This window comes from Chlorocebus sabaeus, chromosome 12 (genome assembly GCF_047675955.1).
Source record: "Chlorocebus sabaeus isolate Y175 chromosome 12, mChlSab1.0.hap1, whole genome shotgun sequence".
Classification (NCBI taxonomy): Eukaryota; Metazoa; Chordata; class Mammalia; order Primates; family Cercopithecidae; genus Chlorocebus; species Chlorocebus sabaeus.
The window spans coordinates 83,122,494-83,147,545 of NC_132915.1; the positions used below are offsets into that span (position 1 = coordinate 83,122,494).

At 47.2% G+C, this 25,052-nt stretch overlaps 2 protein-coding genes across 6 annotated transcripts in view; one reads left to right on the top strand and one right to left on the bottom strand.

Annotated features, from left to right (window-relative positions):
- Nucleotides 1-565: 565 nt before the first annotated feature.
- On the top strand, nt 566-13,975 carry SLC31A2 (solute carrier family 31 member 2). 4 transcript variants are annotated; one of them, XM_007968382.3, is made up of 5 exons: nt 573-679; nt 7,636-7,702; nt 11,374-11,563; nt 12,598-12,769; nt 13,183-13,485. In XM_007968382.3, the coding sequence occupies exons 1-4, from the start codon at nt 674-676 to the stop codon at nt 12,764-12,766; spliced, it is 432 nt and encodes a 143-aa protein (XP_007966573.1). In that variant the 5' UTR covers nt 573-673; the 3' UTR covers nt 12,767-12,769; nt 13,183-13,485. The 4 variants fall into 4 exon arrangements, with proteins under 4 accessions (XP_007966572.1, XP_007966573.1, XP_007966575.1 ...); XM_007968381.3 differs by having other exon boundaries at nt 566-679; nt 12,598-13,975; XM_007968384.3 differs by lacking the exon at nt 7,636-7,702 and having other exon boundaries at nt 590-679; nt 12,598-13,975.
- A 2,759-nt stretch (nt 13,976-16,734) lies between these two features.
- Nucleotides 16,735-25,052, bottom strand: part of FKBP15 (FKBP prolyl isomerase family member 15) — a 54,530-nt gene continuing 46,212 nt past the window's right edge. For both annotated transcript variants that reach the window (XM_007968378.3, XM_037983772.2), the window contains 6 exons: nt 24,699-24,851; nt 22,825-22,950; nt 21,787-21,894; nt 20,492-21,213; nt 19,679-19,775; nt 16,735-17,369 (listed from right to left, as the gene is read on the bottom strand). In XM_007968378.3, coding sequence (XP_007966569.3) covers nt 17,292-17,369; nt 19,679-19,775; nt 20,492-21,213; nt 21,787-21,894; nt 22,825-22,950; nt 24,699-24,851 — 1,284 coding nt within the window. In that variant the 3' untranslated portion in view covers nt 16,735-17,291. The remainder of the gene's footprint in view (nt 17,370-19,678; nt 19,776-20,491; nt 21,214-21,786; nt 21,895-22,824; nt 22,951-24,698; nt 24,852-25,052) is intronic.

The window sequence follows — 25,052 nt, forward strand, 5'->3', positions numbered from 1 at the left end:
CAAGAAACCCCAACAAAAAACTGGAGCAGTGAAACTAACAAGCAATACACAGAAATGGAAGTACCGATAAGAAAAATAGTTTACCACCCTAGTAATCAAAGGAAAACAAAATTACATGTGTGTATTCCTTTTGGTTTATCAGATTGGAAAACATTTTTTAAAAAAAGAAAAAAGTAATTATCTTGTAATGACTGCATTAAAAATCTAGGGCATAATTGACTTAATTTACTCCAAATTTGTTGCTACTGTGTTCACAGCACGGACTTTTCCATTTTCAACTCAACGTACGTTACGCTTGGGGTAGTTTATTACAATGAACAATAAGCATTCTCATAATCGCCAAGATAAGCTAAGTGCAAAACAGGAAGGGCGGAGACAGAAGGCAGCAGGTGGCCCCACTCGCTCGCGACTCCGGGAACGCCAAGCCTCTGCCCTTAGGAACGTGGGGCGCGGCACGTGGGTCCCGGCCAGGGGTCGCGCCTGAGGCCGCCGACGTGGGGCGCGCGTGGGGACCACAACTCCCAGGCGCCCGCGCGCCGCCTCGCGCGGACAATGTGATCCGTGCGGCGCGGGTCGCGATCACGGCGGTGGCTGCGGCAGCGGCTGAACTGACTCGGAGCGAGGAGACCCGAGCGAGCAGACGCGGCCCTAACGCCGGCCCCGCGCGCTCACCATGGCGGTAAGTTCCGGGCGCTAGAGAGAGGAGGGGACGCGGGTGGGCGGCTGGGGCGGGGTCTCCTGGAGCTGCCCTCTGGGCACCCCGAATCCTCGCTGTCGCTGGCCCAGGGCTGGTGAGGGGTGTGTTGGCAGCATTGCCAACAGCCGGAACAGGGTTAGGGGGACGCGGCAGGTACAGGTTGCCGTGGCTTTGTGGTTTTCCTCTCTATTTGTCCCTCCTGCTGGGAGGCAGTCCGGCTAGGCGAGCAGTTACCGAGGGCCCGCGGTGGCGCGGCTTGAGAGTGGGGTCGCGGTGGCTGAAGACAGCTGGGTCCGGGGTCCCCAGTCCCGGACCTCTGGCCGGCGCCCCGGGGTGGAGGGCAGCGCCTTGGGAGATTCCAGGTAGGCTTCCACGAAAGGGAAAGCCCTGGCGCATTTCAGCCCGCAGCCCGGCGCGCACACCGAGCGCACATCCCTGGCCCTGCTCTTAAGTTTGTAGCCTGATTCTTTGGGGGAATAAAACAGACCCAGCTCCTTTCCAGCTTCCCTACACTTTCAGTCAGAAAACAGCATTTCGGACAAGCTGTGTTTCTTGGTAGGGTTCACCGGGGCTGGAGAGAACGACAGCTTGCAAGACTCGTTCGTCTTTGAAGAAGTCATATCATTTTCTTCATCCCATGAAGAATGTCATAGAATTTAAGATACAGGAAGCCCAGCCTGGGCAACATAGCTAGACCCCGTCTCTACAAAAATTAGCCACAAGTGGTGGCAGGCGCCTGTAAGCCTAGCTACTCGGGAGGCTGAGGCAGGAGGATGAGGATAATTGCTTGAGTCCCGAAGTTCCAGGCTATAGTGAGCCATGACCTTCAGCCTGGGCAACAGAACAAGACGTTCCCAAACAAACAAACAAACAACACACAAACAAAAAACAAAAAAGATATAGGAAGTCTATATAGGCCGTTTAGTCAAATGATCAACTGTCCTTTAAAAAGGGAAATAGATGGAAAGCACTTGCAAAAGTTCCCCAGCCAGTCAGCCTAGCACTGGGACCTTCATCTCCTTCCCAACCCTTGTTTACCAAAAAGGAAGCTTTTCTCAAAGTGTAAGTAACCTCAAATGAAAAAATAAAGAAGAAAACAAGTTCCAGGGATTGCTCCCTCCTTCACCACAGCCCCACCCTGAAAAAAGCACAAATCAGTTAAACTGTCAGAGGCCAAGATTCATCCCAAGGAGGAAAACAAGATTGGGGCCCTGCCCCCTGCCTATCTGACCACAAAGTCCTTTAATTGAAAACTAGCCCAGATCGCTTCTCTCAAGTCAGGGTGTGCTGATTTCCATCTTTTCCTCTAGCAAAAAGGCAAAAGTAGAAAGGGTTGAATGACAGGTGAGCCTTTGTCCCTCCGGGGCTTCGGACTCTGTGGGTACTTCCAGTTCTGAACCTACCATACAGTTTATCTTCGCAGCTGTCTCCTGCTTCTCTGACTTCAGAACCGTCCTAGCCAACTGCTCTCTGGCCAGGGCAGGTGTCTCTCAGACAGCTTAGTCCCTAGCACCCCCAGGGAGCCTCCACTGTGCCTCTCTTTCTGACCTACAACCTGTTGTAATTACTTGCTCACTTAAAGGTCCCCCATCATAGACAGGTAGCTCCCTAAGGGCCAAAGACTTGTCCCATTCATCTCTGTATCGCAAGGGTCTGCACAGCCCTAGCACAACAAAAAGAAATCTTTCAAATTACTCTTACTGTTCCGTGGGGGTTCAGGTCTATGGCAAAACATGTCTGGGCTGTTTTGGGCTCCTAAGATAACTGGCCCAGGCCCAAGGATGATAGAAGGAAACCAGTTGTGGCAACTCCCTGACTGATTAATTAGCCACTAGGGACATTCCATTCATGCCATCTGCTTTACCAAATGGACTCAGAGAAGGGGTGATCCACGGGCGTCACCCCTACCTCCACCTGGCAGAGATGGTGCTAGAGGCTTCTGCTGAGGATGAGGCCATCTCCAGTGTAAATGGAGTTTCACAGTATTGTTCGTACCTGTTTGGTTTTATATATCAATCTTGTGTAAACATTTTGCTATGTCAACAAATGTTTTTTGAAAGCCTAACAGGAGAGATCTCCGAGCAGTAGGACTCAAAATGATTTTTTACTTTCTTTTCGGTACTGTGTCAGCTTTTTACATTGAGCTAGTGCCATTGGGTGGGTGGGTGGGGGCGGATGTAAAAGCTATTCTTATTTTTAAACTCTTCAACATTTTTTAAACTCTTCAACATGATTTTTATCATGTTGTGATGTGACCGCCTAGATTTCCATTTTGAGGCTCTCATATAATTTACTTGACCAGTCCCTGTTGGTTGACAGGAGACCATCACGGTTCCTGTGATTTCTCAAAGTGCGACCCCCACAAACACCTGTCCCAGAAACACCCAGAGTACTTGTTGTACACTAAGGTTTGAGAACCAGTATAGGCTTTCCAGAAAGATCTCTGGCTCTGGGCACCTGATTGCTGAGTGACCGTGGGGAGATAAGTGGGCCTTTCTGTGCCTTCCTTGTTAATTTAAAGAGGTTAATAATAGTAGGCACCTGCAGAGATGTCACAGGGAGTGAGGCATAAAAAATGGAAGGTGAACACGGTGCAGGCACATGCAGGCCCTCAGGAGACACGGAGCTGTGTGGCTGTTCTCTCCAATCAGATGCTTTCACATTTCTTTCTCTGTCCTGCAGCTCCACCATCTCCAGTGAGCCCAGTCCCTGGGTAGGCGCAGGCAGGGGTTGGTGACACAAGTCAGACCCCTTTTGGCACTGAAAGGCATGTTAGCTGTGTGTAGGGAGTAGAACAGCCAGGTTAGTCCCAGGTCTCTACCAAACCCAAAGCTGCAGTGTCCAAATCTGAGAGGAGATGCATAGATGTGGTGCCCCATCCAACCTGGAAACAGAGGCTCACTGTTTGTTTTGTTTTGTTTTGTTTTGTTTTTTTGTTTTTTGTTTTTTTTGAGACAGAGTCTTGTTCTATTACCCAGGCTGCAGTGCAGTGGCATGATCTTGGCTCACTGCAACCTCCACCTCCTGGGCTCAAGTGATCCTCCCACCTCAGCACCTCCCAAGTAGCTGGGACTACAGGCACATGCCACCATGCCCAACTAATTTTTGTATTTTTTGTAGAGACCGGGTTTTGCCATGTTGCCCAGGCTAGCACTTTTTTCTTTTACAAGGTTTCAGGAAAAGAGTAGATAGAGCTCAAGATGGGAGCCTGTGAAAGTGAGGCCAAACCAAAGGAAAGGGTTCCTAGAGTCCTATCCTCATCTTACAGACGAGGAGACTGGGGTCCACAGGGGGCTTTCTGTGTGTCTGCAGCTCAAGGCCATGCAACTGGTTCCTGGCAGAGCTGGGAGGCAGATCCAAGCAGTGCAACTTTAGAAACCATGTCCCTAACCACTAGCCTTGCTGCCTCTGTTCAAACTGCAACCAAGTGAACTGAGCCTCAGAATCTCCTCAAGGGGGCTGGTTAATATCTATGTCTTCCCTGCCTCCTGTGGCTCTCCCCCTGGACTCTGATTAGGGGCCTGAGGAGGCCCAGGAATCTGCACTTTTAATAAGGCCCTGGACTCTAAGCAGCTGCTGCTATCCCTCTACACTAAGCCACTTGCCAGTGTGTGTGGAGCTCATGACTGGCCTGTGGTTTCCCAGTGATTCACCCGGGACTGACTCTGCCTCTGCGGATATGGCTATAACAGCATCGTCATCCACACCTATGATCCACTCCAGTGTCCTCCCTCCCACCCTATCCTCTTTGCCTTTTCATCCTGTTGTACCACTGTTGTCCCTGGGCTCTGGTCTTACTCTCCCATCTCCAGACTGGTCCTTGTTTGTTTCCTTTATTTAAGGTGTACTCTTCACCTTTCTCGGGAAATACGGGCCAGCTACTGGCTGAACATCCTTGGGGGGCTAAGCATGACTATCGTAATCGCACAGAGGCTTTTTCTCATACATTCCTTCCCCTCCCCAATTTCTTCCCATATTTCGTTCCAAAGTGGCCATATCAGCTTCTTCTGCTGTTTGCATATCTTCCTGAAATGTTAAAACAACCGAAAGACAGCACAGCCCTCCTTTCTGTCTAGTATTGCACAAGAAAGTGGGCTGCGATGTAGCATCTGTTTTCCTCTTGCCAAATGAGGGCCTGGTAAGAAGACCCAGGATCCAGTCCTGATGCTGCCACCAACTCACAGTGTGACCCTGGGCATGTCACAACTGCCCCTTGGACTTCTGGTGCTGCCCTGAGAAGCTGCATTGAGAGCAGTTAGGAGCACAGAATCTGAAGCCAGCCCACCCAGGCAAAATTCTAGCTAGCAACTTGGCAAGCTACCTAACACCTCTCTGCCTCAGTATTCTCATCTATGAAATGGAGCTAAGAATAATCATCCCCTCCCCTTGAAATTAAGTGAGTTAAGACATACAACTTTTTAAAATTATACTTTAAGTTCTAGGGTACATGTGCACAACGTGCAGGTTTGTTACATATGTATACATGTGCCATGTTGGTGTGCTGCCTCCATTAACTCATCATTTACATTAGGTATATCTCCGAATGCTATCCCTCCCCCTTCCCTCCTCCCCACAATAGGCCCCGGTGTGTGATGTTCCCCTTTCTGTGTCCAAGTGATGTCATTGTTCAATTCCCACCTATGAAGACATATAACATTTTTAGAAGAGTGCCTGGCACAGAATAATTAGTAAGTGTCATTTCCTTCCCAAGTATGAAAAAAGACGGTTGCTCTAGATGAGTACTTCCTAGAGGATAGTCTATGAGATTCTCTCCCAGAGGACACTCAGCAAGAAAAAAGGGAGGAGAGAGTTACAGGCTTTCAGAGGTACAGGCCTCTGGCAGTACAGAAAGCTGTTAAACCTTTTGTCCAATTCCAGTCTCTCCCAAACTCCCTTGACCACAGAATCCATTTTCCCCAGTATCCTGTGCTTCTCCCATGGAACATTTCTGAGAAACACCCCTCCAGCTTTGACATGTATGGGGAAAAAAAGGCACTGGGGTTATTGAGCCCTTACTGTGTGTCACTTTGTGTGGATGGCTTTGCAGAGTTTTCCCCCAGCTCCCCTCGGAGGGAACTGAGACCAGAGAGAGGCTGTGGCTAACAAATCTGTTTTGTTCCAAATCCTAGACTCAGTCTACTATTATTTACTATCTCCTTTGGTCCTAAATATTGAGAGGGGGAGGATTGGAGACGACTAGAACATGCAAGGCCCGTGGTTTAGGGCTGTCATCTGCAAGCAGAAGTTTGTGGCTCTGGTTTCCGGGAGGCTACGGGACACCCACATGGCACAGCTTCCTGACAAAATGGCAGCTAATCAAATCTGCCTACCCTTCCACCTCCCACTGACATTTGCCTCTACCGGAACTCCTTTTCTGTAAGAACTGACGGCCTCCACAGCCTTCACAAGAACCCAGTCTCAGTGGGTTCATATCTTCCTCCCTTGAACACAAACTAAGAGTAATCACGCTTCTAAGGAAGTCGGGCAAATCCCTTTCTCTCTTTGTATTCATTTCCCTCATCTGGAAATGAGAGGCGATGGAGAGGGACTGAAGTTGGGCCAAATCAGCATTTTTCAAACTGAGTTTCAGCAGAGCTTAGATTTCTCTCCCCTCTTCATCCTGAGCCCTATGTTTTATATCACAGAATTACAAGAAAGATTTAAATTGGCTAGTGTTCCCTGGCAAAAAAAAGTTGAAAGCCATGGGACTAAAAACTCTGAGGATACTTATATCTAGTGCTGACATTCAAGGATTCTAATATTTGGCCATTGTCTTAGAAGGCAAAGGCTTCCACGAGCTGATTACAACTCAGCCAGGATCTCCTTAGCTGGGTAACACTGACTGGGTTTGCTGAACTGCTTGTGCTGGCTGAGAAGGGCTTACCTGGGGACCAGAGGCTGCCTTCCCTTCTCTGAGAGGGTGAACTAACTGATAGATCTGTTGGGTCCTCATCTTTCCAAACAGTCATTAAGCCTGGTGTGGGCATCTAAATTTACCATCCAGCTCCCACCATACCCTCTTCTCTTGGAGACTGGGAGGAAGCACCGTGTCCTGGAATGTCCAGGGCTCTGGAATCCAGCTAGACTCAGGTTTGAATCCCAGCTCTGCCAACTTACTAGCTTTGGGACCACCAGCAAATTACTTCTCTAAGGCTAGTTTCCCTAGCTTTCCTTCCTATAAAATGGGCCTAACTGTCCCTGTCACACAGAGGACTTTGTGACAATGAAATGAGATGATGTAGAAAAAGCCCTTGATGCCACCCTGAACACAGCGTGGAGCAAGCACCCTTTGAAAAGGCATCTGACAGGCACTGCATGGTCACTGCTTTTACCTGCAGTCTTTCCTGTAAGGCTGTGAACTCACTAGGGTCAGATACATTAATCTGCCTCCAAAATGCCGGGCACACGAACTGGGCTCAGCAAATGTATAGTGAATGAGTGGACAGATGTGGAGTACAGTGAAGACAGCTGCCTCTGGGCCCCTTGACGATAAACACTGTGGGATCTGTCTAGACGCCGCAGGACAAAGAGGACTCTAGGTTCCCATCACACAGGAGCCTGTCCCGGAGCTGCAGCAGAATGGCTAGAGCCCCAGCGGGTAAGAAGAGGCAGTTGCACTTGGAAGGCATGGAGGGGACATCCCCACACAGTCTGAGGACACTGTCACCTCCCGAGCCAGTTGGTCCAGTGAGGATGGGCACTCCCACACCTCTATTCTCATATGGAGCAGGGCCAGCTCAATTATAGCTCTGCTGCTGACCCTCCTGGGCAAGTCTCAGCTCTTTATGGCCTCAGTTGGCCCTGATGACTTCTGATGGCCCTTTCGACACTTCCAAAGACTCCATTTTTCTGGACTCCCAGAGGAGGCGCTGGAGAGCATTAAGGACCATGACTTCCACTGCCCCACGCCCCATGATGCCGATTCCCTTCTCTTTCAGATGCATTTCATCTTCTCAGATACAGTGGTGCTTCTGTTTGATTTCTGGAGTGTCCACAGTCCTGCTGGTAAGAATTGGGGAGCTCAAACTTGTAGCGTGGAAAGCCTTGTAGCACTAGGCAAGGGAGAATCCGGGTTCTCTTGATTCTTGGTGGGCATTTAAGTGAGGCTGATTCCTCTGGCATAAATACTGAGCAGGGTTTGCAACCACTCCCTTTCAGATCGCAAAGGGCTCCATTATCTTACTGATCCTCACAAAGGCCGAGAGAGGCAGGGAGGCAGCTTTTCTCTCTGTTACAGGGGAAGAAACTAAAGCCCAGAGACAGGAAGAGAGACTCATGCAGGGTCACACAGTAAGTATGCATCAGAGCCACAATTAGATCAAGGCTTCCGGGTGCCACTTGGCACCTTCCTTATCCAGCGTTCATTGTTCTGCACCAGTTCAGAAGTCCACAGCAGCTGCTGGAGATGAGACACTAGTTTGAAAGGGAAGAATATTCCTTTGATTTGAAAAGGCAGAGTTTGTCACTAATTCATGAAAAAGTTATTTTTCAAGTTAAATAACTGCATCTTAAAAATAGACTGGAAACAGCCCAAATGCCCATTATTGCGGGTGCAGATTAAATGAAGTATGGTCATCCCTACAATGGGCTACTATTTCTTGTTATCTATTGCTAAATAAACAGTGGCTTAAAACAACTCATTTTATCATTCTCTCTCAAGGTGCTATGAGTTGACTGGACCCAGCTGAGTGGTCCTCACTGAAGGTCTCTCATGCAGTATAGTCAGACAGTGGCTGGAAGTAGGGTCATTTGGAAGAGTTCCTCACTCTCATGCCAAGTGGCTGATACTGGTTGTTAGCTAGGACCTCAGCTGGAGTTGTTGGCTGAACACCTACATGTGGCATCTCCTATGGCTTGGGCTTCCTCGTGGCAGAGTGGCTAGATTCCAAGATCGAGTGTCGCAAGAGAACAAGGTAGAAGTATGTGGTATTTTCAAGACCTAGCCTTGGAAATCAGATAGCATTACTTCTGCCTTCTTTGGCTGAAGCAGTCACGAAGGTCTTCCTAGGCTAAAGGAGAGGGAACAAACATGGACCCCACTGCTTGATGGCATGAATGTTGACATCATAAGAAGGGGATGTGGGGTTGGATATATTGGAGTGGCTGTCTTTGGAAAATATAATCTATCACAGATATGATGAAGCCACTGGGGAAAAGGTAAATCTATGTGAACTGAGGTAAAACTGGATGATAAAGTCAAATGCAAAGGAGTATGTGTAGATAGGATGCTGTCATTTGGACAAACAGAGGCTGATATATACATTGAGTAACAGAGGTTGCTCTGAGGAGGAGAATTGGGGTGAAGGGAGATTGGGCTGGGAAGAAAACTGATTTTTCTTTTTTTTTTAAATGGAGTCTCTGTCGCCCAGGCTGGCATGCAGTGGTCCGATCTTGGCTCACTGCAACCTCTACCTCCCAGGTTCAAGCAATTCTCTTGCCTCAGCCTCCCGAGTAGCTGGGACTACAGGCATGCACCACAATGCCCAGCTAATATTTTTGTATTTTCAGGAGGGACGGGGTTTCACCATGTTGGCCAGGCTGGTCTCAAACTCCTGACCTCAAGTGATCCACCCGCCTTGACCTCCCAAAGTGCTGGGATTACAGATATGAGCTACCACACCTGGCCTGAATTTTCACTGTACTCTTTTTTGCACTGTTTGAAGTTTCACCATGTACATGAAATTACCTATAATTTTATATTTTAAAAACCTGCATCTATCAGATGATTTCCTCCTGGGAGCCTTTGGGAAAAAAACCCAACTGTTTTTCCTTTTCTTACACTCAACACACTTCTGTGACCAGATGTGTAGGCTTTCCCTCAGTAACCAATTTTCTGATACCAGCTGGGTGTCCTACAACTCAGTTCAAATCTGACACTAACCAGAGTTAGTGCAGATCCCACAGGTTAAGGGCACAGTCCCACAAGGCTGCCCCCTGCTTCAGGCACCAATCGCAAGTCCCAGTTCTGGCCAACTGACTATACATCGGGGTTCCCATAACGCCTTCGTTGGGGTCAATTATTTGCTAGAATGGTTCACAACACTCAAGGAAACACTTAAAAAGAGTACAAATGGGCCAGATGCGGTGGCTTACGCCTGTAATCCCAGCACTTTGGGAGGCCAAGGCGAGTGGATCACCTGAGGTTAGGAGTTCAAGACCAGCCTGACCAACATGGTGAAATCCCGTCTCTACTAAAAATACAAAAAAATTAGCCAGGCGTGGTGGGGGGTGCCTGTAATCCCAGCTACTTGGGAGGCTGAGGCAAGAGAATTGTTTGAACCCAGGAGGCAGAGGTTGCAGTGAGCCAAGATTGCGCCACTGCCCTCCAGCCTGGGCAACACAGCGAGACTCCATCTCGAAAAAAATAAAAAGTACAGTGAATAGCTAGGAGGAAAAGATGCATGGAGCAAGGCATGTAGGAAGGGGTTCAGAGCCTCCAGGCCCTCCCTGGGCTTGCCACCTTCCAGGTACCCCCGTGTGTTCAGCAGCTGGAAGCTTTTCAAATCCTGTCCTTTTAAAGAAATTATTCATATGTAATAGTTGTACATGTTTTGGGGTACATGGGATATTTTGATACCTATATACAATATGCAATGATCAAATCAGGGTAACTGGGGTGTTTATCACCTCAAACATTTATCTTTGTGTTGGAAACATTACAATTCTATTTTGAGATATACAATAAATTATGGTTAACTATAATTTCCCTACTGTACTGTTGAATACAACAACTTATTCCTTCTAACTGCATTCTTTTGGGTTTCTATGGAGACTTCATATAGAGGCATGATCGACGACCTCAGTGGCCACTGGTGATCAATTCAACCTTCAGTCCCTCTCTCCTTCCAGAGGTAGGAAGTGGGCTGAAAGTGCCAACCTCCAAGCACAAGGTTGGCTCCCCTGGCAACCAGCCCCCATGCAGAGCCCATCCAGGAGCCTCAGCCATCAGTCATCTCATTAGCATATAAAAAGACACCACTTCAGAGTTTCCAAGGGCTCTAGAAGTCGTATGCCAGGAAACCAGGGCAGAAACAGGATATATATCTCTTATTATGTTGCAGAGTCCAGTAAAGTACGTTAGCTGGACCGCTTATTATCCCTCTTAGTGAAACAAAAGTAGTAATTAAGTTATATTTTACACAGCAGCTCTAATAAGCACTTGATATTTTCTGTAAAATAATTTATTGGGTTTTTCCCCTATTATAAAAGTAATATATATAAAAGAAACCTTAGAAAGTTAGGCAAGAATATAAAAAACCATCCGTATCCTACTTTGCTGAGATAACTATTACTCTTGTGCTGTTTATCTTTCCTTCCAGACGTTTTTTGCGTACTTACATATAAACAGGACCTTGCAGTACTCATCCCTTAACAAGAAGTCACAACAGATTTGTGCAGCCTGCCAGGGGAGTGGCTGGGGAGATGGTACATGGCTTCTTCAGTCTCAGCCCCTGGCTTTTTCAGGCGGCTTCTCTTCCTTTCCTCAAAGCCACACTCCAGTAGGCCAATCCTGCTAAGAAAGGTCTGGTGAAGACAGTGAAGAAGTTCAGAGCTCAGCAAGGGTGGGGAAGAAGATGCGAGAGGTGGATGGAGTGGATTCCATGAACAGGTGGAGGTGCTGGAAGGGAAACAGTGCTGGCCAGGCCAGGTATCCACAACTCTGCCTCCTTTGACAGGCATGGCCCTTTCGGTGTTGGTGCTCCTGCTCCTGGCTGTACTGTATGAAGGCATCAAGGTTGGCAAAGCCAAGCTGCTCCACCAGGTGCTGGTGAACCTGCCCACCTCTATCAGCCAGCAGACCATCGCAGAGACAGACGGAGACTCTGCAGGCTCAGATTCATCCCCTGTTGGCAGAACCTACCACAGGTACAGGCAGTGGGTATGGGAAAGGGGCAGAGGTCTCACATTCACCCTGAGAGACAGGCTGGCCTGGACAGCATTAGCCCCACTTCACAGAGGGTACAGCGAGGCCCAGGGAAGGACCAGGACTCAACAAGTGGTTATAAATAGCCAAGTCAACTAGAGCTTATGTCTCCTGATGCCCAGGCCAAAGCACTCTCTGTGAACAGCCACTTGAAAGGCTCAGAAGGCTTTCTTTAGGGAACTGTGATCTTCAGATGCAGGCCCCTATCTAGCAACTGGGGTGGCCACCCACCCTCCCCCAAAGCTCACCAGTTCCATGGGTCACTAGGCTCTCATATCCAGGAGGGGATCTGCAGCTGTCCTGAAGCAATGTATCCCACTTGGTGGGAGGAGGAAGACAAGCTCTCCTCTCCTCCCTTCCCACTCAAATCAGGCAACCATTTAGGGTCCCTGTTCTGCCCTCTGCCCAGCCCCAGCCTCACCTGTGCTTAATAAGCCTGCCCACTCCATCACTAGTCACCCTACATGGGTGTCTCAGATCTTCACAACTGTACTGCAAGGGAGGTATTCTCATTCCTGTTTTACTGATAAGGAATCTTGAGTTCAGAGAGGTTAAGACATCTGTCTAGGCCACTTTTAGTAAGTAGCAGGACTAGGAACTGATATGTCACCTAAGTCCATGCTTTTTCTTTCCATTGTCATACTGCCTCCCAAAGTAGATTCAGGGGGAAAATATGCCTTACTGATGATTTTCTCTTATTCCTTATCAGAAAGACAGATTATAGATACCTTCATTTTCCCCTTGTCTAGGATGCCAGGAAGCTCAGCACCAAATGTAGTGAAGATATGTCTCTTTAAAAAGAAATCTCTTGAGTTGTTTCGGGGGGGGGCAGAAAGAAATCTCTCCTGGGTTAAGCATATAAGTTATAAATAATCAGGTCACATAACTCAACAGCTTTCTACTCCCTGATATCAACTCCCAGCTTCCTCATTACCAGCTCATTACCAGGATTAACTTGCTTCTCCTTTTTATCTAGGTGGTATTTGTGTCACTTTGGCCAGTCTCTAATCCATGTCATCCAGGTGGTCATCGGCTACTTCATCATGCTGGCTGTAATGTCCTACAACACCTGGATTTTCCTTGGTGTGGTCCTGGGCTCTGCTGTGGGCTACTACCTAGCTTACCCACTTCTCAGCACAGCTTAGCTGGTGAGGAATGTGCAGGCACTGAGGCTGGAGGGACACAGGGACCCATCTTCCAGACACTATACTTCCAACTGCCCTTTCTTCTGATGGCTATTCCTCCACCTTATTCCCAGCCCCTGGAAACTCTGAGCTGAAGCCAGCACTTGCTCCCTGGAGTTTGGAGGCCATTGTATCAACCTTCCTTCTCAGCCAGCCTGCGTAGGGCCCAGGCCTGGTCTTGTGTCTTAAGATGGCTGCTGTGACCAAAGGGAGAATGGAGAGAACGGGGTGGCAGGGTTACTGAGCCCATGACAATGCATTTCTGTGACTCAAACCAGGAATTTCCAAAGATTTCAAGCCAGGGAGAAGGGTTCTTGGTGATGCAGGGCATGGAACCTGGACACCCTCAGCTCTCCTGCTTTGTGCCTTATCTACAGGAGCATCACCCATTGGACTTCCTGACCTCTTCTGTCTTTGAGGGACAGAGACCAAGCAAGATCTTTTTTCTCACCTTTCTGCCTTTGGAACACATGAAGATCATCTCTTCTATGGATCATGTTGACAAACTTTTTTTATTTTTCCCATTGAACTCCTAGTTGGCAATTTTGCACATTCATACAAAAAAAAATTTAATGAAATGATTTCATTTTATTCATGATGGATGGCAGCAACTGCTGAGACCTACTTCCCTTTCTTGGGAGGAGAATAAGTGACAGCTGATTAAAGACAGAGACACAGGACTGCTCTCAGGCTCCTGGTTTATTCTCTGATAGACTGAGCTCCTTCCACCAGAAGGCACTGCCTGCAGGAAGATCATCTGATGGCCGTGCGTGTCTGGGAAGCTCTTCATGGCCTTAATGCCCTTCTTTATCCTCATCTTTCCTCTATGCAAAACAAAAAACTGCATCTAATAATGTTCAATACTTAATGTTCTCTATTTATTACTTACTGCTTACTCGTAATGATCTGGTGGGGAAACATGATTCATTCACTTAAAATATTGATTAAGCCATGGCAGGTACTGACTGAAGATGCAATCCAACCAAAGCCATTACATTTTTTAAGTTAGATGGGACTCTCTGGATAGTTGAACCTCTTCACTTTATAAAAAAGGAAAGAGAAAAATCACTGCTGTATACTAAATACCTCACAGACTAGATGAAAAGATGGTTGTAAGCTTTGGGAATTAAAAACAAATACATTTTAGTAAATATATATTTTTAAATAGTCTATGACTGTTCTGTTCTCCTCATTCTAGCAGAAAGCACCTGAACCCTTATAACAACTGCAGAGGGTGAGTGGGGCTAATAGAGCTGGTAGTGATCTTTATAAGCCTGTCTGAGAACAGAGTCCATCCACCTGCTACAAAGACAACGCTGCTCAGGGAAACCCAGCCCTGAAATGCCGCACCCAGGTAGACACCCCAGAATGCCAACTGAGGCAAGTCATTCTTCATTCATATAACAAGTATTAATTGAGTACATGCTATAAGAAAAGTAACTGTCACACAGACTATAAACACCTGTGTTGGCACAATTATTTAGCATCTTCTCTACCTGTGGGCAGAAGCAAATATAATAGCCACTAGTTAATATACAGTAAGAAATAACTGCCCTAGAAAGTAGTGTGTCACACCTTTAGGATTGATCAGGGCATTCCCCCATGTTTGCAGGGAATTGGAAAGCTGCCTGGTGTCTCAATAAGTTTAAGATTTTGTAGAGCAGGTGTGTTCTCACTGATGGAGTGTCAACAGTCCATCTCGTAAGTCCTGACCAGCTAATGCCTGCCCGCGCCGTAGTACTGCAGAGATGGGCATCTCCATGGATAATTGGCAAACTCTTCAGTTTGACAGTCTCTTTAAATGTGGTTAGACACTTGCAGTTTTTATAGAATAGAGGACTTGATTTTCTTTTTTTTTCTTTTTAAGAATCTATGCTTTAGAGGCCGGGTGTGGTGGCTTACACCTGTAATCTCAACACTTTGGGAGGGCGAGGCAGGAGGATCACTTGAGGCCAGGAGTTCAAGACCAGCCTGGCCAACATGGTGAAACCCTATCTGTATTAGAAACACAAAAGTTAGCTAGGCGTGGTGGCAGGCACCTGCAAACCCAGCTAACTCAGGAGGCTGAGGCAGGAGAATCACTTGAACCTGGGAGGTGGAGGTTGCAGTGAACCGAGATCATGCCACTGCACTCCAGCCTGGGTGACAGAGCGAGACTCCATCTCAAAAAAAAAAAAAAAAAAAAATATATATATATATATATATATATATATATATATATATATGTATGTGCTTTAGAAACAGTGATTATATGCGTAGACCTAGTAGGCAGTCCATTGCTTCACTCTTCAGAGCCCAGTCACAAAAGGTGATGTTTTTCCTAAATTCCTAATTAAAAATTTTTTTAAATTTAACAAATATCTGGCCGGGTGCGGTGGCTCACGCCTGTAATCCCAGCACTTTGGAAGGCAGAGGTGGGCAGATCACGAGGTCAGGAGATCAAGACCAACCTGGCTAACACGGTGAAACCCCGTCTCTACTAAAAATACAAAAAATTAGCCGGGCATGGTGGTGGGCGCCTGTAGTCCCAGCTACTCGGGAGGCTGAGGCAGGAGAATGGCGTGAACCCGGGGGGGGGGGGCGGAGCTTGCAGTGAGCCGAGATGGCGCCACTGCACTCCAGTCTGGGTGACAGAGTAAGACTCTGACTCAAAAACAAACAAATATCTATATAGTGCTTATTCTTTGTTAGGCAGTCTTCTAAGCACTTTGCAAAAATTAACTCATTTAATCTTCATGACAAGGCAGAAACTATTTCTGTCCTCATCTTAGAAATGAGAAGCTCAGGCACAGAGAAGTTAAGTCAAGTCACTAGTTAATAAGTGGCAGAGCCGGGATTCAGAGCCAGGCAGCCTGACTCCAAGTCCATTTCTTCATCAAGTCAGATGAGGGGCCAAGGCTGAAAGGGTAAGTAACTTGGCTAACACCACACAGCACCCAGTGGAACAGGGATGTGAACGCAGATCATGCTCTTTCTATTTTGCCATTAATGGTGGAAATTCTGTTTCAGAAGATCTGAGGTGGAGCCCAGAAGCCTGTGTTTCTAAAAGCATCCCCGCCCCTTCCCCCAACCAGTGACAGTCAGGCAGGGAACGCTGCTGTGCTGGCCAAGAGCCCAGGCTCTGGAATCAGATGGCCAGGATTTGAATTCTTGTGCTGAGGCTTCCTAGCTATGTAACTTTGGGCAAATTACTTTACCTCTCTAAGTCTCAGTTTTCTCTATAAAATGGTGATAACACTGTCTTCTGCAGTGGTTGCTGGAGATAAGCCAGTCTGTATAAAGTGCCAAACAGCACTGCTTTTTGTTAAGCAACAAAGAAATAATTAGTTCTCACTGCCCCCAGGCCCGCACCTGGGAGACATCCAAAGCCTGCAAGGATGATGCCAGGCCAGATGAGGTGGAATTTTGAGTCCTATCTTGTAAACATTTAAAATCAAGAAACATTTTTATTAAAATTATTCTATTTTTTAAAAGACTGATTGCATGATCTTTGGAAGATCCTGGAATCAAGAAAATGACCACAAATATTTTCTCACTACTCTTCTCTGCATTAGTCCTGGTCCCATGAGTTCTAAGGGAATGGAAGCTGCTCTCAAAGTGAAGAATCCCTCAGGTGCCATGAACAACGGAAAGAAGGGACCCTCCCACCTTCTCTGCATGGCTTCCTAGCATGCAGGACTAAGCCTGCAGGAGCAAGAGAACCATCATGCCCCAGGGATGGGCGAGGACTACAGTGGTGACTTTCTTTGAAAGCCTAAAAGTTCCAGGGTTAGGTAACAAAGGGAGTAAATACGCCACAACGTTCTGTGCAGTGACGCAGATCTGTAAGACTCCTACCCTTAGATCTGTAAGACTCCTACCCTTAGATTCCTATAAAGGAGCACAGACAGCCGTTGGAACCAAACTCAATTTCTCTCCAAGGGCTTGAGTCAAGTTTCATTATAGACATTTATTTTAGTTTTATTTTCAAATAGTCATTGACCTCTTATATCAGATTTAAGGCAGAGAAGAAGATAAATGTCCCAGGACCATAGGCCAGGCTGTTAACTGCACCGGGATTTAGATGGTGTAATCTCCCTTGGTTCTACCAGGAAGACCTCAACCCAGGTGACTTGACTTGTTGCCGGGGCACAGTTGAGCACTGGATTCAGGTAGAGGAGGGCTCCCAGGTCAGTCTGAGAGTTAATGAAGAGATTTAAAAGTCTGGCAGAGGACAAGACTCTTACAGGTGACTGGCTGGAGGGGAATCTACCAGTCCTTCTTCCAACTTGCTGCTGAAAACCCAGTGTTTTTGAAGATGGTTATGATCCTCTTCACCAGGTCTGGCGGGGGTGGGGCTCAGACGGTGGCCGAGCCACCCAAACTATTGTTCCCAGAATGCTCACCTTGGCCTCACCCTGTGGCTCGCCTAGACCCAGGGCTGGCTGTGCGAAATCATGCTTAGGGAAGGGCTGCAGAGAAACCTTTGCACCAGTTTCCTGGGTCTTCATCCCAGCCAGTCAATGTCATCGTCATCATCATCATCTCCAAAAAGGGGTGTTGGGGGTGGGCGTCCCTTCATGCTCTGATAAAACAGGAAAGAGCAGTCAGTCCTCACTTGTCCCTGCACCACTCAACTTTCCACCTGTGAGTGGAAGCAATCCAACTTCTGTTCCCAGCTCTGGGTCAGAAAGGAGGTTGTACTGTCAGGGCCAACTCTGAGGCCAGCAAACCTAGGCTTTCAGATAAAGCTGAGACAAGCAGGCAGAGAAGGGAGGCAATCTTTTCAACAGAGACAAAAGACGAACTTTGTTTGGCTGATCTTGTCATTTATTTATGAAGCACATGTATTGACTTGACAGGTTTTCCTCTCATGCAGTAACTTACATATTTTGTGTGAAGAAAGAAGGGTCAAAGAGGAAACACTGGAGCAGGAGAAACAAACAGAAGCAAAGCAGCCCTGAGAGAGCGAGAGGAAGTGGGAAGTAGGGAGGTTGGGAAGAAGACAACCACATATGAAAAAACACTGTTGTTGTGGCCTAAGGTGGCCTGACTGGCTCTGGGTGTGATCTCATCATTTGAAAAAGAGTTGAATGTGGAGGCTTGGCCAACTGGAGAATCCTAAGAGGTGAAGAACATGGAGCCACAGCCCCCACACCTCTAGCCTGACTGGCACTACCCTCGCTCCTCCCAGCTAAGGTAGTGGGGTTGAAAGGGACTGATGGGCCATAAGAGACCCACTCTTTTCACAACTTGAGCTCCTGACCTTTCTCCTCTGGATTGGCAAGGGAACAGGACCTACCTGGCTAGAAGGGATTGATGCTAGAGACAGGCACAAACCGAATAGTCTCTACTAAGGCATTCTCTGCTCTGGTGAGCTACTGCCAACCAGGATCCATCTTCACAGGGCCAGGCAAAAGGGAAGGCAGTGTGATGTGTACACAAGTCTCTGGGCAATTCCCATGTCACTACCAATTAACCAGACCTCGTACTTCTCTCCGGACATCAATGAAGTGATCTCTAACTCTGACAGTATAGGATTTTCAAGTGTGGCTCACAGCTTCTGTTTTGTCCTGACTAAAGTTCTGGCTCTACATTTACTAGCTATATAAGCTTAGTTAAATTATTTAATCTTCCTGAGCCTCAGCCCTCTGATCTATAAAATGGGATAAAAGTACCTAACTCATTGGATTGGTAGAAGATTAAATGAGAACATTTGTGAAGTCGTTTTCAGAGTACCCAAGAAATACATGTTAACTTGACAGTATTGGTACTAATACCAATAATATACTCACTAATCAAAAGCTTCCAACTATATTTAGGGCAGTCACTTAGAATATACTCAGTTGGGTTTTCCCCCCTTTTTTCCTTTTGTTTTAGGGCAGAATTGTTATTCTGGATTCTCAAATGAAAATTTAACTCTTGGGAAGAAAGGCTAATGGAAGGAACTGGTACATTCCCCAAAGGAACACAGGCAAGAGGGAAGGGCTATGGTACATACAAGCTGGAGTCCAGATCTATCACAGCTCTCTGCTCAAGGTTTTGGCAAAAGGTAAAATCCACTCTGGCTGATACATGAGGGGACAAAATTTGCCCCATTCACTCTCATATTTCTGTCCTTTGGATGGACTGAGCCTGAAGCCCACCTGTGTTCTCCATATGCATTTCAGAGCCATCAGAATGGCCTAGGGACAGCCAGAACAGTTGTAACCGAGCACAGTAGGGAACTGCAGATGCGAGAAGCGGGGTTCTAATTCAGTCCCTATCAGTGCCCTCCTCTCCTGGCCTTCACTCTTGTTCTCTGTTCAATGAAGCTATGCTATTAATACTGAACCCATTTTGTGCCCAGGGATATTGTGACGACAAAACAAAGCAGGAGGAAAGCGGGCTAAGTGGAAAATGCTCAGGAACAGGCAGTCTTTACAGGAGCCTGGGGGTTAGTCCTAGCTTTGCCATTAACTCACTCTGTGGCTTTGGGTAAATCATCCTTTTGAGCCTCAGGCTCTTTATGAATAAGGATGCCAGGCAAGATGATCTTCAAAGTCCTTTCCAATTCTAAAATATAAATAATATCCCAGCAGATTTGGGGAAACCTAAGGCTTCAGCATTCCAATATGGGACTAAGCAGCTCAGCTTTCTTGCTCTCAGGGAACGAATTCCTGCATGGACAGAGACTATGATTCTTTCTCAAAAGTAAAGTGGTATGTGACTGTCCCCTAATCTGCTTACAGAGCTGCGCCCTCCCAGCCCAGCCCCAAGCCTGCTCCCACAGGGCCCTGCACACAGAGCCCAGGGAGTGGGCCACCAACAGGCTCCATTTCTCTTCCCAGAGCCAGTGGGGAAGAGCCCCCAGGTGGCTGTGTGAGGACTTGACAGTGCCTGGGATTTCCTTACCACCTCGTCTTCATCTTCCTCCTCAGGCTGTGCTTTGGGCCTCAGAGCTTTCAGAGCTGCCCCTTTACACAGTTCATCCTCTTCATCCCCAGAGAGACTGAAGGAGAATCAAGTCGTAGAAAATGTTACTGTTCCTGCTCCAGGCCACACTGCCCACCACCTACAAGGGTCACCGGCCCTTGGGTAAGGATTCAACAGTGTTGGTGACTGCCCAGGAATTCCTCCCACCTCTGCTGCCACCATCTCTTCCCACACCCTACAGTGGCCCCCTTCAGAACCTACAGTCAGAGTCATCTTTTCAATGTGACCTTCTCAGAATCCTTCCCTAGCCACCCTATCTAAAGTGGAACAACTCCTTTAGAACAGTGCCCTGTTTCTTTTTTAAAAGGACTTACTATACTTTTATAATATATAAGTATGTATTTGTTTGTTTTCTCCACTTGACTGTCACTCCTTAAACTCAAGAACCAAACCTGCCTTGCCTACCACCCTACCGCAGCGCCCGCCGCCCTACCGCAGCGCCCGCCGCCCTACCGCAGCGCCCGCCACCCTACCGCAGCGCCCGCCACACTATCGCAGCGCCCGCCACACTACCGCAGCGCCCGCCACACTATCGCAGTGCCAGCCACATTATCATAGTGCCTACCACAGAGCCTTCTACGTGGTAGGTGTTGCTGAATTAATACATCAACTAATGAATGAAGACATCAGTAAATTAGTCTCTGAGGGATGAGTTGCCAGCCCTGGAAAAAACAGAGACACTCCTCACCACAAATAGCCACCCTGTCCCTGAAGCAGTGCTGAGGAACATACCTGGAATGCTGGGAATGATGGCTGGGTCTGAGGGCTGCTCCTGCAACTGTGGAACCTGCCTCTGTGCTCAACAGCTCCTCGTGGGGACCGGTGGAGCTAGTGACATCATCTTTCTTGAGCTGTGGAGGCTGAGGCTCTCCTGGGCTTTCAGGCCCTAAGGCCAGTGGGTCCCCCTTCTCGGGGTCTGAAGTCAGGGACAGTCTTGTGGAGCTTTCTTGTAGTGGGCCATCTGGTGCTACTTCTCTGACACAGACCTTTCCTGGTGGGTTGTTGGGCTTAGCTGCCATTGGGCTGGGAGCAAGTGACTCCTCACACTCAGAGTCCATGGTTCCAGGGCCTGGGGGCTCAGGTGGAATTGAAGTCGGGGGCCCCAGAACTCTGTGGGATGGGATGCAAGACAGTTCAGGTGGAAGGGAACCATCTTTTATTTCTGAGAGTGCCTCTGCTTCTGAGTCCCCTTTCCTTCTGTGTACATCATCCTCAGAAGTGGTGAGGGCCTGAGGAGGCAACGGGACAGCTTCCTCGACCACTTGCTCTGAAGGCACCACGGGGGATTCTGGCCTCTCCCTATTCAGGGGTGCTTGAGGCTGCCCAGAACTGGCTGAAGCTGACTGCTCCTGGGAAGGTCTCCGTGGCTGCTCTTCTGCTTTTTCTTCTTCTTCTTCACTGCTGCTCTCTTCCTTCTCTTGCTCCTGTTGGTTTAACAGCTGAAGAGTCACCATCTGTTCAAAAGCCAAGGAGGAGATGATCACTGAAAGGAACACAGTAGCCACTACTAATTCTTATTAACACTACTGGTCATCTAGTTTAAATGACTTTGCTTCTTTTCTGTTAAAAGAGGCTGACTGTATCTGTCAAGTCACTCCAGGAATCCTAATTACTGAGGAACAGTCCTGAATAATTTTCTTTTTTTTTTCTTTGGAGACAGGGTCTTGCTCTGTTATCCAGGCTGAAGTGCAGTCGGGGGTAATCATGACTCACTATAGTCTTGAACTTCTGGGCTCAAGTGATCCTCCAGCCTCAGCCTCCCAAGTAGCTGGGACTACAGGCACACACCACCATACCTGGCTAATTTTTTAATTTTAGTAGAGACAAAGTCTCATTATGTTGCCCAACCTGGTCTCAAGTTCCTGGCCTCAAGCAGTCCTCCCACCTTTGCCTCCCAAAGTGCTGGGATTACAAGCATGAGCCACTGTGCCTTCCTTGAACAATTATTTTATTCATGATCCCTTAGCAAGTACTTAAGCAACAAAACGCCCATTCCGATGAAATAATCGACAGCTGGCTGGCTGTACCTTGATCGTATTCATGATGGTTCCCAGAATGGTCCTGCCATTGTAAGATTCCTCCAGCTCAAACTCTCTCCGTAAGGACTGGAACACCTGGTTCATGATCTTCTTGACCTGTGTGAACATCAAAACACATGCTGCCAAAATCAAGTCACTAAAGGATGCATTAAATCCCAGAGAGGTGTTTGGAAGGCCAAAATGAAGCCATCTTAGATCTCTACACGGATACCGCTGGTCATAAGCAGAGACACTGAAGGCTGTCACTGTGGAGAGGATGATATTAAATAATAAGCAGCATTCTGACAGAAGGGCTAGTCATGAGAGTTACCTATCAAGCGCAGGCAGGCTGTGGTCTGTGTGCCCAGGACTGCTTAAAGACCATTGCTTAATGTCCCCCTCCCACTGTGAGCACCACTAGGAGCTGCCATAGGCTCTAAGGGTCAGAGGCCAGTGGATGCTGGGCACACTCCCCAAGTCCCATTCTCTCCTGTGGTTAGAGGCCCTTCCTATACCTGTCAAAACCTCAGAAAGATAGGGTTCTTTTGGGTTTGCCACTTAATATATAAGTATGTATTTGTTTTCCCCACTAGACTGTAAGCTCCTTAAACTCAAGAAACCAAATCTGGGCCATGCACGGTAGCTCACGCCTGTAATCCCAGCACTCTGGGAGGCTGAGGCAGGCGAATCACAAGGTCAAGAGATTGAGACCATCCTGGCCAACATGGTGAAACCCTGTCTCTACTAAAAATATAAAAATTAGCTGGGTGTGGTGGCGCATGCCTGTAGTCCCAGCTACTCAGGAGGCTGCGGCAGGAGAATCGCTTGAACCTGGGAGGCAGAGGTTGCAGTGAGCCAAGATCGCGCCACTGCACTCTAGCCTGGTGAAAAAGCGAGACTCCATCTCAAACACAAGCAAACACCAAATCTGGTTCATTTTAAAGTCATCAGACAAATAAAACATCACTAAAGTTAGAAAAAGAGCTACTAACACAACATACTAGCCATGTTCTTTCTGAATGCTTCTCCTTTGAAATATCAGCTCACCTTCTCCGAAGGGTCAGATGCAGCAGCTTCAACCCCAGACATCTGGGACTTGTTCTTCTCCAGTTCCTTGACGTGCTGTTCATTTTGCTTGGTGAGAGCTGTGATTTGGGCCTGGAGGGCTAAACACTGCAAAACAAACAGACTGTGGCTGTGGCCTCAGGAACCTGGATTACCAGGTGAAGGTCAGAAAACCCAAGGGGAGGAGAACCACCCTAAACATCAAGTCTCCTTCTCTTTTTTTTTTTTTTTTGCATATAATAAAAAGACAATTTTATTTCAGATTCTTTTCTTATCATTATACTTTAAGTTCTAGAGTACATGTGCACAACGTGCAGCTTTGATACATAGGTATACATGTGCAATATTGGTTTGCTGCACCCATCAACTCATCATTTATATTAGGTCTATCTCCTAATGCTATCCCTCCCCCAGTCCCCCACCCTCCGACAGGCCCTGGTGTGTGATGTTTCCCGCCCTGTGTCCAAGTATTCTCATTGATCAATTCCCACCTATGAGTGAGAACATGCAGTATTTGGTTTTCTGTCCTTTTGATAGTTTGCTGGGAATGATGGTTTCCAGCTTCATCCATGTCCCTGCAAAGGACATGAACTCATCCTTTTTTATGGCTGCATAGTATTCCATGTGCCACATATTCTTAATCCGGTCTATCATTGATGGACATCTGGGTTGGTTCTAAGTCTTTGCTATTGTGAATAGTGCTGCAATAAACATATGTGTGCATGTGTCTTTATAGTAGCATGACTTATAATCCTTTGGGTATATAACCAGTAATGAGATGGCTGGGTCAAATGGTAATTCTAGTTCTAGATCCTTGAGGAATCACCACACTGTCTTCCATAATGGTTGAACTAATTTACGCTCCCACCAACAGTGTAAAAGCATTCCTATTTCTCCACATCCTCTCCAGCATCTCTAAACATCAAGTCTTAAGCTCACCTAGGTCTGTTGGTGTCCACTCCCTCAGCCCCCACCCAAGACCCTCTGCCTCAGAGAATTCTATCTCCTCATCACTCAATTTCAACTCAAAACTTCACTTTCTCTTTCCCAAGAAGGTCGCTTGCCTTGTTCTTAATCAGGTCAAAAATATAATGAAAAAAGAGCAGGAGGGTAGGTAATAACTCTAGTCATTTAGACATAAACATTCAGCATTAACAGGCAACCCATTTGTCTGCAAGATTGCCTCCAAGATCTCTGAGCCAAAAGTTTTCAATTGGACACTTTAGGGAAAGAAACTGACCTCGAATATGGACTTTCATACCATGACCCTAAGCCATGTCCCATCTCTTTCTTTTTCAGGCCTGATGATCCCACCACACCCCAGCCTCTAACTTATCTCAGTGCCTTTGCCCAAGATGTTCTGCCTCCTTTGGTGCCTTACCAAAGCTATTTGTCCTTCTTGGCTCTGCTCAAATGTCACCTCCTTTGGGAAACCTTCCCAGCTCTCCCGGGTACTTCCTCTTCTGGGCCCCACAGCACTTAACGCCTATCTTTGTTTCTTTGTCTTCCTTTCTTGACTGTGAGATACGTGAGGGACAGGTTCCTTGTATGCACTTTCTTTAACACAGTGGATGGAATACAACTGACTCTCAATAAATATTTATTTAATAAATGAAGGATCCAATAATAATGGAAAACATGTTCCAGAACACTGGTGCTGTTCTCTCTTTTTCCAGGTCACTGACCTATCACCCCAAATAAGTACGTAAAAGATAACTGACAAGCTAAACAAGTGTGGTTTTGTCTTCTAGCTATTAATAACTTTTAGGCTTTGAAGGATCAACAGGACTCAAACAGCCTGCTTGCCTCAAATTAACTGGGCTGCCTAAACTGTTTGGCTCAAGAAAAATATGTACCTTTTCCTGAAGTTGTACCAGCTTCTGCTGATAGGCGTCTCTCTGTGCGCACACCTCCTGGTACTGCTGCAGGTGCTCATCCTTGGCGGAGGCCAACAAGTGTTCACATTTTGCTTCCCACTGGGTCTGTAGCTCAGCCTGTACTAAAGACAGCTGCCAAGAGAAAGTAATGACCATACCATCCTTGGGGGCAGGGGAGTGAGATTCCATTGCACCTAGGGAAGCCCATGTTTCAAAAAGCAAAAGAATAAGCTAACAGCCCAGATTTAACTGGGAAACTGTTTAAAAGACTCTCATTACTTTTAAAGTAAATGCACTTCTTAAGATGTCATTGGTTGTCAGGACTCCAAAAGG

What these genes read in the sequence shown, in the direction of transcription:
- SLC31A2 (XM_007968381.3), top strand. An exon ending in GAGTGTCCACAGTCCTGCTG is followed by an intron (nt 7,703 to 11,373) that starts GTAAGAATTGGG and finishes CTCCTTTGACAG; the next exon opens with GCATGGCCCTTTCGGTGTTG. An exon ending in GTTGGCAGAACCTACCACAG is followed by an intron (nt 11,564 to 12,597) that starts GTACAGGCAGTG and finishes CTTTTTATCTAG; the next exon opens with GTGGTATTTGTGTCACTTTG.